Consider the following 17,553-nt stretch of genomic DNA (forward strand, 5'->3'; position numbering starts at 1 on the left):
CGGGTTGGGTCAGATGACTCGCTCACCCCAGACAGCAATACTGCCAGGCAAGGGGGTCAGCTCTTCTCCGTACCGGGAGTGCCGTAGTCTCGGATGGGACAGACAGACCACACCCACGTGCAGAAAACACCCGGTTTATTAGGATTAGCTGTGACATACATGGTTCCTTTGATAGTTCTGAACGGATCGCGAGTCCCAGTAAGGGTACGCACAGAGGATTGTGGCTGAGCTGCAGGGACAGTAAGTGGCAAACTGCTTAGATGATCACGGTGACCCCAGTGGGTTTATGTTAGTGATTGGTGAAAGAGAGAAAAGGTAGCATGGGACCTTGCCACAGTGCAGAACAGAGCAGGCGGGTTTCCCAGGCATCCTTTGGTGCCCCCTGGAAGCTGGGAGGGGGTACCTGTGACCATCCACCCCCATCCTAGCAAAGGAGCAACCACCGCCCCCCCATTCCTGTTGCAAGGGGCATCTTTTCCTAGAAGGACTACCAGGCCTGAACCCCATGGTTTCTGTATAAACCGGGGTGACCTCCAATTTCCAGAGGAAGGTGCCGCCTCCACGTCAGTGCTTGGACCTCGGGTCCCAGAGGTGCGCGTCTCCAGGGTCCTTCTCTCCTTCTTGAGGCCGGGCCAAGAATGACCTCACTTCCCTTCCAAACTCAGCTCCTCGTCATGGTGAAGGGATGACTCTGAAGCTCCCAATGTCGGCATGGAGCCGTCACCACTGAGAATGAACTCGAGCCTTGCACAGCTCCCCCAGGACAGGCGGGCCCATAGCCCTGGTGCGGCCCCAGTGGGACAACAGACACAGCTGGTGTCTGCCTCCCACACCTGCTCCCATTCAGCAGCGGGTGTAGCCATGTCCTTGTCCCCTCCTGTTTTAGGAGACAGTCCTGCTTCCAAATAATTTTTTTTTTCTTTTTAATATAGGCAATTTTTTAACCTTTAACCAGATATGTAAATGTGACTGAATATGCCTCTGTCAGAGCTTTCATATGAATAAATCCGTGCGTCCAAATCACTCCAGGTCAAACCATGGGCCTGATATTTAATTTGGGAAATGGCGGAGCCGGCACATGCTCTGGGAGAGGCGGCAGGGGTGAGAGGTGAGGCGGCTTCATGTGACTTGCGTTATCCCCGCTCTTGGCGAGAATTCCTGATCTGGGCTTAGGGGTGCCCGAGGTTTGGGGGGTTTGTGGGTGGCATTTCTGTTTTTCCTCAGCCGAGGAGCAGAAACATTCATACAGTGGGCCAATTTGAACAGGCAGGGGCTGACCTTCTCTCTCAGTGCATATTTTACATTTTTCTCCTCCGAAAGAGAAGCCAGAGAAGGGAGATGGGTCACAGAAAGCCTCTTTCTGTGGGGCCATGGGCCCTGCCCTCTCCCTGCCCCCTAGCCCCCCACCCCCACCGCCCAGAAGGGCAGGAGAACACAGACCTCAGCCCCCACGCCAGCATGACTTTCCATTGGGGCCCGGGGTCTGACCTCTGGAGGGTGACCAGCGCTTGGCTACGCCATGGTCAGGGTCCCTGGAAGGAGAGCAGGGGGACCCTCCTCTCTGGGGACCCGGAACAAGCCCCAGAACAGGGTGTGGGTGAAGGGCAACAGTTCCCACCGCTGTAGGAAGAGGTGGGAGACCCAACTCCCAGTCCCCAAATTCAGAGGGCCTGGCCCTGTAGCAGCCGCCTCATCCAGGGCCTTGAGGTCCCTTGACTGCACCCTGCGGGCCGAGCAGGCGTCCCCTCGCGGGTCCACCCCCACCCAGGGTCATATGTGCACTAAGGAGCTTCAGGAGGTAACAACAGTCCCATTTGAAAGTGAAAGTCCCCCCGCAGTGGCCGGTGATCCCCATTTATTGCTGGCGCTAAGGGAGGGCCCAGGGTGGGCAGGTGGGGTTTGGCACCTGAGAAAGGCAGGTCAGGCGCCGCGGGGCCCTCTGCTGGGAAAGGTGGGCCCATGCCAGCCCTCGCTGGCCCCTCCTGTCCTGGCCTCCGGGAAAGGGGGTTGCGAGTGGGGGGGCGGTGCTGCAGCCCTGGGCAGGGCCATGGAGTCTGGACTCTCCTCTTCTGCCACCAGAGGGAGCTGTGCTGCCAGCACCGAGGCTCCCAGGGTGGCTGCGGGCAGGCCAGGACCAGGGACACGCCTGGCACCGCCCACTGCTGGGGCTGGAGGGGGGAGCCCTGCTTCCAGGGGTCACACCTCGACCTAGGGCCCTGCGGCCAGTTTGTCCCATTCTGTGCAGGGGCATCAGGCTCCCACACTTGGTCCCACCCACCCACCCAAATAATCCCTGCTTTAGAATATACATTATATATTAAATGTTTCCTCTTCAATACCATTCCCCTCTCATAGTGTCAGGTCCAGCGGGTCCCACAGGGAAGAGCAGCCTCTGAATGTGTAAAGCACTCTGTGGGCAGCCTGGGGTTCCCCAGGCAACAAGGAGGGGTTCCTGCCCAGTCCTCTTTGTGTGGGCCAAACCTCATCCTGTCCCAAAGCCTAGCTCCAGGCTGACAAGGAGCTGACATGGGTGGCATGGGTGGCTCCTCGTGCCAAGGAAGTCCCGGGCATTTTCTGGGCCTCGGAGTGCATGTGAGTCTGCCCCGGGGGAGCTGCCCCCGCCACCTCATCCCACAGCCAGAGAAAGGCCACAGAGCGGGGCCAGTTGGGGAGTGTCCTGGGGTGGGGGCTGGAGGGAGGGGGTGGGGTGGGGAGACTCCTCTAATTATTGCAGTCAGGTGTTCGAGGAACACCAGGAGTTCCTGGGAACCTTGTTGTGGGAGGGGCGGGGGAAGAGGCAGGGCAGAGGCCGCACTTGGTTTTAAGGACATCGGAGCACATCTCCTCCCTGTGACCCTTCTCCATTTTTTCACAATGTATCTACACCTTAAGGTAGACCCAGTAGCAGGCAGCCTGGTATACAACAAAATCAACAAAATCTAGGGATTTGTTGCTGCTAGGGATTCCTCCAGGTTGTGATTTCCTCCCCCCTCCCCCGGCAAGCCACGCGTGAGAAGCCAGCTTCTGCCCATCCTCTGCCCACATCCCCGACCGTGCGTGGGCCACGTAGCTGGTGCACTCAGGGTGGGGACCCCGTTCCCGCCACCCCTGTTCTTTGGGAGACCCACATGTTTATTTCACGGAAGACGGAGTTGGTTACTTCAGGAAGCTCTTTGTGGAGAATGTGGTAGGCACCTTCGTATATCTGCAAATTGGGAAAGACAAGAGGTCAGGGCCACAGGAGGGGACAGGTGCAGGTGGGGGAGGGGTGTGGGGGGCAGAACGGCCGGGGCTCCAGGCGCACCCCCCTGCGCCGAGGGCTCCCTTCTATATGCTGTCATTGCCTTCTGATCAGATGGTGGTTCAGATACATTTAAATGTCCCATCCTGTTCCAGCACTCCCTCTCAAATCAACTCACACCCTCCCTTGACTCTTTCTCTCTCCAGCTATGGACCCGTCTGTGCCTCCATCTCAAAAGGGTGATTTCCACTCTCTGTCTACACATCCCCGCCTTCCATCTGGTGCGCAGCTTATTCCATTCTCACTTTCCCTCCCACCAGCCCTCAGGAGCATTCTTGGCACGGGCTCCGGTGACCTTCACGTTGCAGGAGTCAGGGAACACTTTCTGCTTTCATATGATTTGACTTCTCAGCGTCATTCAAAAGTTGGCCAGCATTAACCTTCTAGAAACCCTCTCCTCTTGTGGTTTGCACGGATTTCTACCCTCCTGGTTGTCTCCCTGCCTTGCCAGCAGCCCCTTCTCAGTCTAGGCTTACCCATGGCCCTGCCGACCTCTGTGGGCTGGTGTGGCCCACAGGCATGGTCGTGGACCTCCTCCTCCCTCCCTGGAGTAACCTCGTCCGGTCTCGTGGTTTGAAAACCATCCATGTGCTGGTGACTCAGGAATTTCTGTCTCCAGCCAGACCTCTCTCTGAACTCTAGATGCGTCTATTTGACTGTTGATTTGCCATTTCCAGTGGGACTGCTAATAGGCACCTCCAAATTTCCTATTTTTGATACCGTGTTAAGAAACATAGCATAAAATTTGCCACCTTAATCATTTTCAAGTGCATAGTTCAGTAGTGTTAAGTATATTCACGTGGTTGGGCAAGAGATCTCTAGAACTTTTTCATCTTGCAAAACTGAAACACTGGCCCCATTAAATTCCCTCTCCTCGTTCCCCACTGCCCTGGGCAACCACCATTCTACTTTCTAATTCTATGGTTTTTTGACTACTTTAGATATTCCATACAAGTGCAATCATACAGTACTTTTTCTTTTGCAATTGGCTTATTTTATTGAGCACAATGTTCCCAGGTTCACCCATGTTGTGACATGAGTCAGAATTTCATTCATTTGTAAGGCTGAATACTATTCTATTGTTGGTCTGGAGCACATCTGATTTATCCACTCGTCCATCGATGGACAACTGGGTTGGTTCCACCTCTTAGCTACTGTGAACAATGTCTCTATGAACATGGATGTGCAAGTACCTTTTAGAGACCCCGCTTTCCTTTTTCCGAGTTTTCTTTCTTTCTTTGTTTGTTTCTTTCTTTGTTTCTTTCTTTCTCTTTCTTTCTCTCTCCCTCCCTTCCTCCCTCCCTCCCTCCCTTCCTTTCTCTCTCTCTCTTTTGAAAGCATGGGGGGAGGGGCAGAGGGAGAGGAAGAGAGAATCTCAAGCAGGCTCTGAACTGAGCACAGGGCTGGATCTCACCACCCTTAGATCATGACCTGAGCTGAAATCAAGGTTTCAGCTGACTGAGCCATCCAGACGCCCCGGTCTTTTTCTGAATTTCTATTGGGACTCTCTAATAGGTAGCTCAAAATGAAATTCTTGATATTCCCCAGATCTCTCTCCCATGTTACCCATCTCAGAACACATACCGCGTCTCCTCACTGTGCAAGCCCACCGCCCAGGACTCGCCCTGGTCCCTCTATCACCATCCCTCCCAGCCGGCTCCCGCCCTCCACTCGTGTCTCCACATGGCAGCTGTGAGGCCACCTGGAGAACTGAAGTCAGCACAGGCCACTCTCCAGCCCCAGACACTCCAGTGGCCCCTCGTGGATCCGAGAGAAAATGTCCTGACTGTCCAGGGACACACAGGACAGGACTCCCCGTCCTTGCTCGGCTCACACACCATGATCTCACCAACCGGGGGTCTTTGGTCTGGAATGCTCTTCTGCCATCTCCCTGAGCACCCCATCTAAAGTAAGAGCTTCACCACTGCTTCTGGTCACCCAGCCCACCCCTGGCACCGACCCCCTGCCTCATCAACCCAGTGTGATTTCTGTTTATTGCTCATTCTGCTGGGATGCAGGCCACATGGGAGAATAGGACTTGGCCTGTGTGTTCCCCAGACCTGGCACAGAGTAGGTGCCTGTGAGTGGCTGAATTAATGATTAACCGAGTGGTCTTCCTGGCGCCAAGGCCAGGGTGGGCCGCAGGAGGCTCCTACTTTCTGGCTGCAGGCCTGCCTGCTTTTACATGTCAGTAACACCAGCCAGCCTCCCTTTCCCTTTTCTCCTCTCTCCTCATCCACAGACCCACATCTGCTGGTTGGTGTGGGCTGGGGTCTGTACTTCCTAATGGTGCGAGGGGAGCACCTGATGGCTGGTAGGGATGTGAGCATCCCTGTCAGCAAGGTGCAGGGAGGAGAGGGCCAGGAGCTCGAGCCGAGGACCTGAGTTCGAATCCTGACTCTGCCACTCAGTAGGCGTGGAATCTGTGTGACTTGTCTCCTCTCCCTACAAGCCCCGGGTGCAGGGCCCCCACATGTGGTGGCTGGGGCTGTGGTATCACAGTCAAAGATGTGTCTGCTCAGGAATGCACACCGGGGCTGTGTCTGTCCAATCAGCCACGGAGAGCCACTTTCAGGAGCAGCTGTCCCCTGACGGGTACCCAGCAGGCGCTCCTCTAGCTGGGGCTCTTCCCAGTTCCACCAGGCAAACAAGATGGGCTCATCTCAACCCCACGACGACATGTGCCGTTGTGAAAGCTACTCCGGGGTGGTCCCTTGTGGTCTATTGTGTCTGACATGGCACGCGGCTAAGCCACAGGTGCTGTCCCCTCTGTGGGACACACTCTTAAAGAATCCCTCAAAGACCAGATCCCAGCAGGAACACTGCCCCTGTGTGCTCAGAGGCCCCGGTGGTGGCAGCTGGGCTGGGACTACTGCTGCTGCTGCTGCTGCTGCCACTGAAGGCCAACACATCAAGGGGCCAGGCAGAATACAGGCCCTTGACCTTGGTCATGACAGAGCTGAAGACACCCCCTCGGGGGCCTCTTTTGCTCAGTGCCTGGCTGCAGGTGCTCTTTCTGAACTGCTAACTTCTCAGTGTTCCCTCCTTCTTCCTTATAAGCTCTGTTATGAGAACGGTCAGCTAGTAGCTCATGCACTCCCTTAGAATTAACAGATCCCTGGGATTTCTGGTGCTTATTCCCGGGGCGGGGGCCGGGGGCCACCAGTGCCATCTTCCCCCTGCCTTGGGGGATTGGTCCCGGGGTAGGGGGGCAGCTGCTCACCTTGAGCGTCTTGTCCTGGCTCTTGGCGGATTCCATGAGCAGGTAGGCCCCTTTGCTGTCACAAAGGCGGTCGGCAGAGCCCTGGAGCAGCAGGAAGGGCAAGGTCAGCTTGGGGAGGGCCCGCTCCACCCGCGAGATGGCGTTGAGCAGCTGGATGCCGAAGCACACCTTCAGACCTGCCCGGCAGATGAGTGGGTCCGTATTGTAAAGCTCCACCTGCAGGCAGAAGAGACAGAGATTTCCATCAGTCTGTGGCTAGGGCTGGGGGTTCCGGGTCCAGAGAAGCAGACCTATTCCCCAGAAGTCTTCCTTCTGCTCAGGCCTGAACAGCTGGTTCCATTTGGGTGAACTGGGTCTGCGGTGTGGGTGCCGAGAGCCGGCAGCGTGGCCGGCCCTTCCAGAACCCAGACCTGTACTCCTTCCAGAGCCTTTTCTTCCGGGGACTGCCGCAGTCCACATTCATACACGTGCCCACAGACTGTTCCAAAGCACGCACTGGTCACTCAAAAGGTGTAAGCGGCGTCCTTTTGTTTGCTGTGATGATTTCACTCAGGGATGGCTCTGAAGATGTTCTGGTGTTAGCTTGTGTGGATTTGGTTTTCTTCCCTGACTTAGTGTCTGCCTGGCTGGAGCGAGTGAGGAGCCCACGTGAGCTACTGAAGGCCCGGGACTGGTGGGAGGGAAGGGTCCTGAAGGCACACGGAAGCAGCGAGCCTTGCGGCAGGTCTGGGGTCCAGAGTTGCCTGCTGCCCTGACTAGGAGCCTGTTGACCCCCTTATCATGTCTGTGCCTTCATGGGATGTGTCTGGAGGCAGGTCCTCCTTCCTAACCGTCAGCCCACTAGACCTGACCCTGACACCCTGTTCCCTGTTCATGGCTCCTAAGCCCACCGAGTCTTTGGTGGGGCAGCCCAGGAACCCTGTCCTGCTCTCTCTAGCCCAGATTACTTTCTGCCTTGACTCCTTCTGCCTCTGAGGGGACAGTGAGCTGCCTGTTCCCTATGGCCTGAGATGGAGTATCTGTCAGAATCTGGGTACCAAGTTTCTGGAACTCTCTGAGGCCCATATAGGCAGGTGGGAGACCACAATGCCCCTTCACTCACTTTCCTCATCCTCGCCAACAGGATCTTAGCTAGTTGGAGAAGTGCCGTGTGGTGTCAGGACTGGGTGAGGGAGCAGAGAAGCCCCGGGGACAAGATGTCCAGGAATAGTGGTCTCCTGAGGCACCAGAGTGTCCACAGTGTTCTGACTCTGATTCTCTGAACGAGGGGGCTCCATCTCCCCTTTCTCACTACCCCCTACAGGGCCTGGGCCAGAATCCTGGATCTGTGCCAAAGGGGATAGGCTGTCCTGGGTCAGTGCTGGCATCCCTGGACTCCTCGCATGCTGGGGACTGAGCACAGCAAACCAGACCATTTGTGAAAAGCCACGCGAGAGGGAATAGCCACTTCCTGCAGCTGAGCCGGTGCGACTCTTGCAGGGCTGGGCCATCTGTCTGGGGGCAGGGTGGGGACAGTGGATGGTGACAGCAGGGGATCAGTAGGGGTCTGTAAGGAAACCTCTTGGGGAGAGGGCTGTCGGGTCCACGAGAGAGCTCTGGGCTGAAAGTCTGTCTCAAACTGACACTAACAGGAACAATGGCAGTGGCAGCACCCATGACCTGACACATGACCCAGGGTGTCACATGGAGGATCACATTCGGTAAAAAGAAATAAGGACAGCTAACATTTATTTCTGAGGTCTCCCACCAGTTTGGCTCTAAGTGCTCAACCCGTTTAAGCTTCATGACCTTCATAAGCACGCTGAGTGAAGAGGAATGGTTCTTGTGATCCCTGTTTTGCAGAGGAAGAACCTGTCATTATGTTCCCAATTCTTGTTCTCCCCTCTAGAACCCTGGACGTTCGGTTTGGAACACTACCACTCAGAATAAAGGACTACATTTCCCAGCCTCCCTCGCAGTGGTGTGATCATGTGACCAAATCCCAGCCAATAGGAAGTGAGCGCCAATGCCAGGTGCAACTTCTCATCAAGGCTTGTCTTCCTGTTGCCCCCTTTCCTCCTCCTACCAACAAGGGCAGAACACAGCAGGAGAAGGGAGAGAGGTGAGGCCACACAGACGAGGGCTGCACCCTGGAAACAGCGAGCAAAAAATGAGAGCCTTTGGCTGTGAGAAGTCACTGTGCAGAGAAATGAGCCTCTCTCCTGTTAAACCCCTGCTATTGTGGTCTGGTCCTGGCAGGCTGGTGAGCCCAGGCTCCATGTGATCCTGCAGAACCCTGCCTGCCAGGAATGTGTGCTAATGTGAGCACAGGGCCAGAGCCTATTATGTCCTTCCCAAAGCCGCCCGACACTGCCCTGCTGACCCAGACCTTCCCGGGCATGTGAAGGCCCTGGAGGAGTCTGTTTAATTGCTCTGACAGCCCAAGTGTCTTCCTGTCACGTCTTCCTGCTTCCTTTTTCCATGTCTTGATCACATAGGCCCTGTTTACACAATGGTCTATTATGGGCCCAGGGAAGGAACTAGCAGATGTGTTGGGGAAAGGGCAGGCCCTGGTGTGAACCTGGGTGGAAGCCGAGGGGCAGAGGGAAACTGGGACCAGGAAGGAAAATGCAGAAAAACTGAGGCTCAGAGGGCCCAACCCTCCCTTCCTCCCCGCAAGTAACCATTCTGGCCCAATAGTGGCAGACTTTGTTTTTTGAGAGCTTAAGATTTAAATCTTCCCAAAGTCCTCCTTTTGGGTGGGAATGTGTCCTGTCACCCCCAGGAAGGAGACGGACAGGGGTCTCCCTCCTACACCAGCTCCAAGCCCTGAGCACTGGTCAGGAGAACTTGCCCATTCAAAACCAGAGTCAGTCCCAATCGATGACTTACTGTAGGATTCCATCTCCATGACATTCTTGAAATGACAAAATGAGAGAACAGGTTAGTGGTCGTCAGGGCTCAGGAGGGGTGAGGTGGGTGGGAAGTGGAGTGGATGTGGCCATAATGGGCAAAAAGAGGGATACCGTGGTCATGGGGATGTTCTGGGGCTTGACTGTATCAATGTCAGTATCCTGGTTATGATACTGTCTTATGGCTTTGCAAGATGTCACCACCAGGGGGGCCTGGGTAAAGGTACCTGGGATCCCTCTGTATTGTTTTATTTTTAGAAGTACATATGAATCATAATTATCTCCAAATTAATTAAAATAATTAAAAACACATACCAGGGCGCCTGGGTGGCTCAGTCAGTTAAGCGACTGCCTTCGGCTCAGATCATGAACCTGGAGTCCCAGGATCGAGTGGCTCCCTGCTCAGTGGGGAGTCTGCTTCTCCCTCTGACCCTCCCCCCCCCCATGCTCGCTCGTTCTCTCTAAAATAAATAAATAAAATCTTTAAAATACACACACACACACACACACACACACACACACACCCCAAAGAACCAGTCTTTGGTACTCTCTCTCACACCCAGCTCCCTCTATTTTTGGACCACAGCTGGTCCTGCCAGCTGAGAACAGTGTCTGCTGGGAACATAGCAGCCAGAGGCTGATCTGAGTCCAAGGGACTGAATTCCTGCTCCAGATGAATGACTCCTGGGGCACCTCCACTGGCTGAGACTTGAAGTCTCAGAACAACATAAGGAAGACCAGAGGAGTGAGGCCTACCAACCTTGATACCTCCTAGCTGTGTGATCTGGACAAGGCTCTTCTCTCCTAGACTCAGTTTGCCAATCTTGTGAAATGGGATGATAGTAGAAGTGCCTTGGGAGATTCAGTGAGATGATAAAGCCCTAGTGCCAAGCCCAGGGTCTGGGCCACAGTGGTGGAGATGATGTGTCAGTGGCATCTGAGTCTGACACTGGGAAGCAAGGAGAGGAGAACCACTCTTTGCTGGAAGCAGAACAGGGTCTGCTTCAGAGACCCCAACCCACGAGGTCTCAGATGAGGCCCTTCTTCTTCCTGGGCCTCAGTTTCCCCGTGGAGGGGACCTGAAAGATTCTCCTTGGGTTCTAAATCTGATAAGCTGAGAGTATTTTCCTGGCCCTGGGTGTGTTTAGTGACCCTCTAGCCCCTCAATGTTTTCTGAGGCTCTGAGGGCTGTTAGCAAGGTTGAACTTGACATACAGGGAGGGATGTGGCCACTGGGACTTCTGACTTCTGCACATAGTGTCCCTGTGGGAAGGAAACTTTGCCCTAAAGCACAGTAAATATAGCTGCAATCCACAGCTGGGAGTTTTCTTAAACTTTTGGTCAAGCAAATTTTAGGCCCCACCCCTACCGTCAACTCTCTTGACCTATTTTTAGAAAATCAGTTCTGTGATGAAAAGCTGAATTCATTTTTGATTAGAATTATATTAAAAATAACTCACATACTGAGCTCTTAACTCTGCCCCAGATGTTATATTAAGTGCTTTTCTTGTATTTGCTCATAGAAACTTCTCAGGAACCCTATGCAGGGACTAGTGTTATTACCGCTGTTCTGTACGTGAGGAGCCCGAAGCCCAGAGGGGCCAGGTGACCCACCCAAGGTCACACAGCAAGTAAGGGGCAGAGCCAGGATAAGAACAGAGGCCACTGGGCTCCCTATAGGCCTTCTTAACCGCTCACCAGGCTAAGCTCCCTGTCCAGAGAAGAGAAAGTACAAGTGGGTCTTGTGCACACAGATGGTCAGGAGCTGTGGAGGTGTCCCTCCCCAGAGAAGGAAGGGGTGGGTCCTTGGTGAGGACCAGAAACCTCCAGGCCTGAGAGATAATGAAGTGACCTGGTGGGCCACAGAGGTTGTCTTCCTTCACAGGCTGCCGAAGGGGATGGGGGGGTACCCTCGGGGCTCAGACCCACATGACACCATCTCCCAGTGTAGCCCCACAGTCCCAATCTCCTGCGATTTCCCCTCAGGTACCTACAGATGTGTCCTACAGTTGGGCTTTTTTGATCCTCCTTCCCTTGAATCTCTCCCCATTCCTCTGGAAGCCTTACGCTTCTGCCTGTGCTTTAGAGCCCAGCCATCCGGTGATCCCCACCTCCTTCCTCCATTGTTTAGGTCTCTGTTAATCCATCTGTTCTCTTCACAGAACAAATCAGAGCACCTTCTCTGGCTTGCCTGAGAGAGAGGGCATGGCAACTCTATCCAAGTGATCTTTAGGAAACCCTGGGGAGCCTAAAATGGACTGGCATGTCTTTGCAGAGGCAATCCATTTGTGTTCCACGTTTGTCTGGAATGGTGGGAGAAGCGATTTGTAGCGGGGAAAATCCTGTCCTATATGCACTGGATTTCATCTCCCATCTCTGATGCTTTTCCAGCCTGATGCTCTTTATCTCACCAATGTTTACTCTGCTTTCAGGTCTCCGGGCAGACTTCACCTCTCCAGGGAGGTCTTCCTCCCCAGGCTCTCAGGCTCATGGCCCCCCACCAGCCCCGAATGTGCCCCTAACCACGGTCAGGTGTTTGGGCGCCTTGCACACAAGCGTGGGCCCCGGGGGGGCAGACACTGGGAGGATGAATGAATGAGTGAGCCGACCTTCCTCCACCGCCCCAAGAAGCAGCACTCTGGACCCTGGGTGGCAGCTGGGATCCTCCACCGCCGGCTCGCTGGCCCATAGCTGGCAGAGGGGCTGCTCCTGTCCTTCCTTCCTGTGCCCATCTTCTGTGCCTACTACTGGGGCTGCCCCTGACATTTCCAGTTTCCAGAATTCCCCTTCCCACGTCCTTCATCCTGTCTGCTGGGGAGCCCTGTTCCCTCTTGGGGTCCAGTTCAAGTGTTTTCTGCCATTGACCCAGGCCCAGACACCATCGGGGAAACTGGCACTTCTGTCCCCAAGTCTCCTGTATCTTTAATGACACATGTGGTAATGACAGCTCCCATCCCTGTGGCATGGACACTGCACCAGACTGCACCCCCAAGGGGCCTGAGGATCAGTGACACTGAGTGGGTTTCCAAGGTCATGCTGGGGCACAAGGAAAGAGACAGAGTCAGGGACCTGGGTCTGGACTTAGGCCTTGCTGCTGGAAAGCTGGTGCTCTCCCCATGGAGCTGGCTGCCTGCCTCTTTGTCCTCTACCAGAACCACTGGTGTCCCTTTCTGTCCCTGGGACCATAACCCCAGAAGACAGGGTGGCTCATCGGTATTCCCAGCCTCCGGCTCAGGGCCTGGCCCGAAGCAGGGGTTCCACGGGAGTTTGCTGACCTGACATGCCGCCTGCAGGATGGCAGAGGGGAGATGGGGGTCTTGCCTAACTTGGCACAAAGCCTCCCCAACTCGGTTGACTGAAGGCAAGCCCTGTTCACCAGGACGCCCAAGGCTATGACTACTGGAGTGGGCGCCCAACTTTGGTGCTTGAAGTTCTTGAGCTAGCCAAGAACCACCAGAAATAAGGACACTTCCGTTCCATTGTGGTTATAAAAAGGATTAATTGGGATCAGCTTTTGTGGATGAATTACCACTTAATCAGAAACATATGAATTATCGAACATTCTTTCCCAAGAATTACTTTTTCTATTAAAGCTCGAACTCATGGACATTCTGGTTTCTGCCTTTTGGAGCCATGAGCCGGGCTGGCAGGTCATGACCCTGGGCCTGTGGTTGTAGGTGGTTTGCACAAACTCAGCATGAGTGATATAGACAAACAGCCCTGCTCGCTCCTTTGGAGTGGGGCTCCCTGAACTGTGACCCCCGAAACCCAGACACAGCTCCTGAGTGGTCACCAAAAGAAGGGGAAAAGCAGCCACCATATTCACCACCCAGTCACACTGGCCACAGCCACCTTTTCAGAGGCCCGCAGACCCACTAAACGGTAAGGGGAATAAGAAAGCATTACAGAGATCTCACAAGACCAACTCCCTAACGGCTGGTCACAAAATAGCAAGATACGTGATCATGAGTCTTAAAATCAAAAGTTGGAGGCAACTAAGGAAATCAGAATATGGTGTAGCTAGAGGATGGGGTAGGGAATTCCTATCACTTTTCCAGCATGTGATAATGGCATGGGGTTACGTGTAAATATCCTCCTTCTGGTTCCTTCCTTTTGGGCAACACACGCTGAAGTATTCAGGAGTTTAGGATCCTGGTGTCTGCAACGTAACTTCCAAAAGGTTCAGCCAAAACAGCGTATCCACTTCATGACACTGGACTGGGCAATGATTTCTTGAATATGACATCAGAAGCATAGGCAACATAAGAAAAAGGTAGGTAAACGGGACTACATGAAAATGAAGACCTTCTGTGCATCCAAGAACACTACCAACATAGTAGAAAGGCAAGCCACAGAATGGGAGACAATACTTGCAAATAATATACAGCGTTAGGATCTAGAATATATTAAGAGCTCCTATAACTCAACAACAACAAAACACAAAAAGCCTAATTAAAAAAAGGAAAGAGGGCTTGAACAGACGCTTCTCCAGGGAAGATTCAGAAATAGTTGATAAACACATGAAAAGATACTCAACATCGTTAGCCATTAGAGAAATGCATAAACCCAAAAGCATCAAAAGCAGGGTCTCGAAGAAATATTTGCACACCCATGTTCACAGCAGCATCATTGACCAGTAACCAAAAGGTGGAAGACACCTAGGTGTCCATCGATGGACAAATGGATTAATGAGGCATGGTCTGTGTGTACAATGGAATATTATCCCACCCTATAAAGATGGTTGTGACACCTGCTACAACATGAATGAGTTTTTTGAAGAAATGGTGCCAAGCAAAATGAGCCAGTCACAAGAGGACACCTACTATATGATCACAGTCATACAAGGACCCTAGAATAGTCCAGTTCATAGTGACAGAAAGTAGGATGGTGGATGCCAGGGCCTAGAGAGGACGGGGAACAGAGAATTACTATTTACTCAGGACAGAGTGTCTGTTTGGGAAGATGAGAAAGTTCTAGAGATGGTGGTAGTTAAGGCTGAATAACACCGAGAATGTAATTTATGCCCCTGATCTATACATTTAAAAATGGTTAAGATGGTAAATTTTATGTTCTGTATATAGTACCACCATAAATTTTTAAAGAGATAAAATAGATATCCATACTGATGTTTTCATATTTAAGCATGGATTCAACGAGCACGGCGGAATATTTCCAGTTGGTGGATCTGAGGGAAGAGTCTATGGGAGAGCCTTGTACTACCATGGGGACTTTTCTGTAGATCTGCAATTTTCCATGATTAAAGTTGGAGGAGAAAGGTCATTTCCCCACACTCCCAGTTTTTAGGTTCTTTATTTGGTTTCCCTTTGCCAGTGGAAGCCAAACATCCCTCAGGTAGGCCTGGGGCAGGGAGACCCCTGTGGGCAGAGTCCACTGTTCAGGGTTAGTGTCTGCCTGGGTCATTTCATGCCAAGGCTTGGCAAGTTGACTGCATCCTCGCGTGAATGGGGGTCCAGATCTTAGCTCCCGTGTGGCTTTGAGGTAATGGAGTGTGTTCTGAAAGAGAGAGGCCCAGGGTTATTCCCATGTGAACCCAGCCAAGCGCGGCTTCTTTCTTCTTGGATCATGTGAAGGTACTTGGGAGAGAAGCCGCAGGGCGGGGAGAGCACCCCGTGGTCTCTGGTCTGGCTGGCAGCTGGGACAACCCCTGACGGTCTTCCTGCCAACTCACTGGCTTGTCCGTTGCCATTTGAGCTGCTGCCCAGAGGAACCCGCCTCTCTCAGAGTTGGTGGCAGAAGGAGAGCAGAAGGAGAGGCAGAGAAGGTGGGCAGCAAGCATGCGAGGGTGTGGGGTGGGTCAGGTGCGCGGACCCCTCGTGTGCAAGGGCCCAGGACCAAGCTAGACCCCAGCCCTGTGCTCCCTGCTGGGCACTCCCATATGGACACAGACATTCCAAGAGACATTCTAACAGCCTGTTTTTTTTGTTTTGTTTTGTTTTGGTTTTTTTTTTAAGGTGTTAGTAAATTATTAGCTGCTTCAAACAGACAAGTCCTCTGTGGGGCACGTGAGCTAGGAATGATGGAGAGTCACAAAATAAAATCAGCTAACCAAACCGGGCATACTGGAAAGTTAATAACCAGTTCTCAGAGGGGTTTTCTGTGGGAGGCTGTGTCCTGGGCACAGAGTGGGAGGCTGGGCCTATCTTTAGCTGTGGGGACAATTAGTCAAAAGCCTTGGTGATGGCCAAGCTTTCCAAACCCAGGCGGGAGCCATCCGAGGGCCCTGGGCAGATTGGGCCTCCCCACAGAGGGGGTGGGAGTCACACAGGCAAGAGGGGCAAGGGAGCCTCACCCTCAGCGAGGGGGCACCTCTGAAATGCTGGGCAGGGGTCTGGGGCAGCAACCCCCACCCCAGGAGGAACGAAAGGAAGAGAGCTGGCCACTGCTAACAGCAATCCGGGTGCCTGGAACCCACCATATGGCCCCACTGGCAGGAGTGCCGGCAGCCAGGATGCGCTTGGAGGGCAGCCAGCGCATTTATAGAAAACAGACGTGGTCCCGAAGACAAATCGCCTCCATGTACACACAGTGGATGCCCCTCGCAGAGGGGATGATCAGAATCACAGCCCGGCCTTCCTCCCAGTCTCCACCTGCTCCACAGGCAGGATGGAGCTCAGAGACAGCACGTGTAGAATTGGGGGGTTATCTGTGGTTTGAGGGTGTGAGGAGATCGTCAGCAACCTCCTCGCTTCACCTCTTGCCCCAACATCCTTGGCCGGAGAACTATTTAGAACATTCGAGGCTTTTCAGAGTGGGAGGGATTCATCCCATTGTGAAACCCCCACGACTGAGGGTGGTATGGTGACTACGTCAGCACTCCAATGTTCTGGCCAAGGATGCTAAATGTGTAGACAAACACACAAAAAAATGCCCGAGTGGCAACTTCTTTGTTCTCAGGATTTTTGTGCCAAGGGCACTTGGCTCAGAGTAGAGAGATCTGGGCTCAAATCCTTACTTAGTAGCTGTGTGTCCTTGGGGAAGTGACTTGCCCTCTCTGGGCTCACGCTGCACAGATCCAGAGACTGGTAGCAAGACTGACTTCCGGGAGCTGTGGCGGGATGCAAGGGCTCTGGTGTGTGACTCGGAAGAAGGCTATGACAGTTGAGCACTGGCTGGTGTCAGGACAATTATAAGGCATTTTTGGGCTGTATTCCCGGAGGCTTCACACCTGCTGGGAGAACGTGTCTCCGTGGGCTGGCTAGTGGCCATGCCGTGGTCCTGTGAGTAAAGGGTGTCATGCTGACAGGCCTGGGTGGCTTGTGAGAACACTTTCCACAGCAAAGCCCAGACGCACGTTGGGCTTTTGACACTCAGAGCCGCCTGCTTCCCCACAGACCGACTTCCAGATCTTCCAAGAGCCTGCGGCCCCTTCCACTGGGTCCTGCTTTAGTGAGCTTGTTAGGCGAATGTCTCTTTTCTTTTTGGGGCTTTTATAACTGCAGGGTTCCATGAGAAATATCTTAGCTAAAGATGTGCCTTAAGACACCCTGATGTTAGATCCGGGGAGGTGCCTTTTCTGAACATATTTTCCCCCTGGGCGTTGCTATTTTTAAGGCTCAGCAGAATGTTCAAAGGAAGTCTCAGAGCGACGATGAGCGAGGGGCCGATTCTCTCGGTGGAGGAATGGAAACGCGCTCCTTGTTTATTTCAACTGGAGTCCAGCCTTCAGGCTGACTGGCTACCTCTCTTCCTCTGAGTTTCCCAGCAGGGAAATGGATTAGCATTTCTAAAGAATCACCCCTTCAGCCTGACCACTCAGAAACCTGAGAAATGAGGGTGCGCAGCTGTGGGGTGCGGGCTGGACAGAGCAGGGAGGGAAGAGCCTGCTTTGCTCTGTGCTCACACGACTCCCGGTTTCTGTAAGGCCTTCAGTGGAATTTTCCATGATCTCAAAAATGAGATAAAAGCTCTGAAATTTGCTCCTTTTAAACAAAGAGGGTTTGGAACTTCATTATCTTTTTTCCCCCCTGCCTTTTTGCCCAAGTACCTTTGGGTGGAAAGATAAACAATTTGAATTTGCACCTGGACGTTTCATCCCAAAGATGTCAAAGGGAGTGGGCTCTCTCTCTCTCTCTCTCTCTCTTCCTTATTGTTGTGCCAGCACAGCTGAGGCAAAGATA

At 53.3% G+C, this 17,553-nt stretch overlaps 1 protein-coding gene across 4 annotated transcripts in view; it reads right to left on the reverse strand.

Moving 5' to 3' along the window:
- Positions 1-118: 118 nt before the first annotated feature.
- Positions 119-17,553, reverse strand: part of MGLL (monoglyceride lipase) — a 233,392-nt gene continuing 215,957 nt past the window's right edge. For all 4 annotated transcript variants that reach the window (XM_047743143.1, XM_047743134.1, XM_047743125.1 and 1 more), the window contains 2 exons: positions 6,525-6,740; positions 119-3,205 (listed from right to left, as the gene is read on the reverse strand). In XM_047743143.1, the coding sequence (XP_047599099.1) occupies positions 3,080-3,205; positions 6,525-6,740 (342 nt within the window). In that variant the 3' untranslated portion in view covers positions 119-3,079. The remainder of the gene's footprint in view (positions 3,206-6,524; positions 6,741-17,553) is intronic.

Source organism: Lutra lutra, chromosome 1 (genome assembly GCF_902655055.1).
Source record: "Lutra lutra chromosome 1, mLutLut1.2, whole genome shotgun sequence".
In the NCBI taxonomy this organism is placed as follows: Eukaryota; Metazoa; Chordata; class Mammalia; order Carnivora; family Mustelidae; genus Lutra; species Lutra lutra.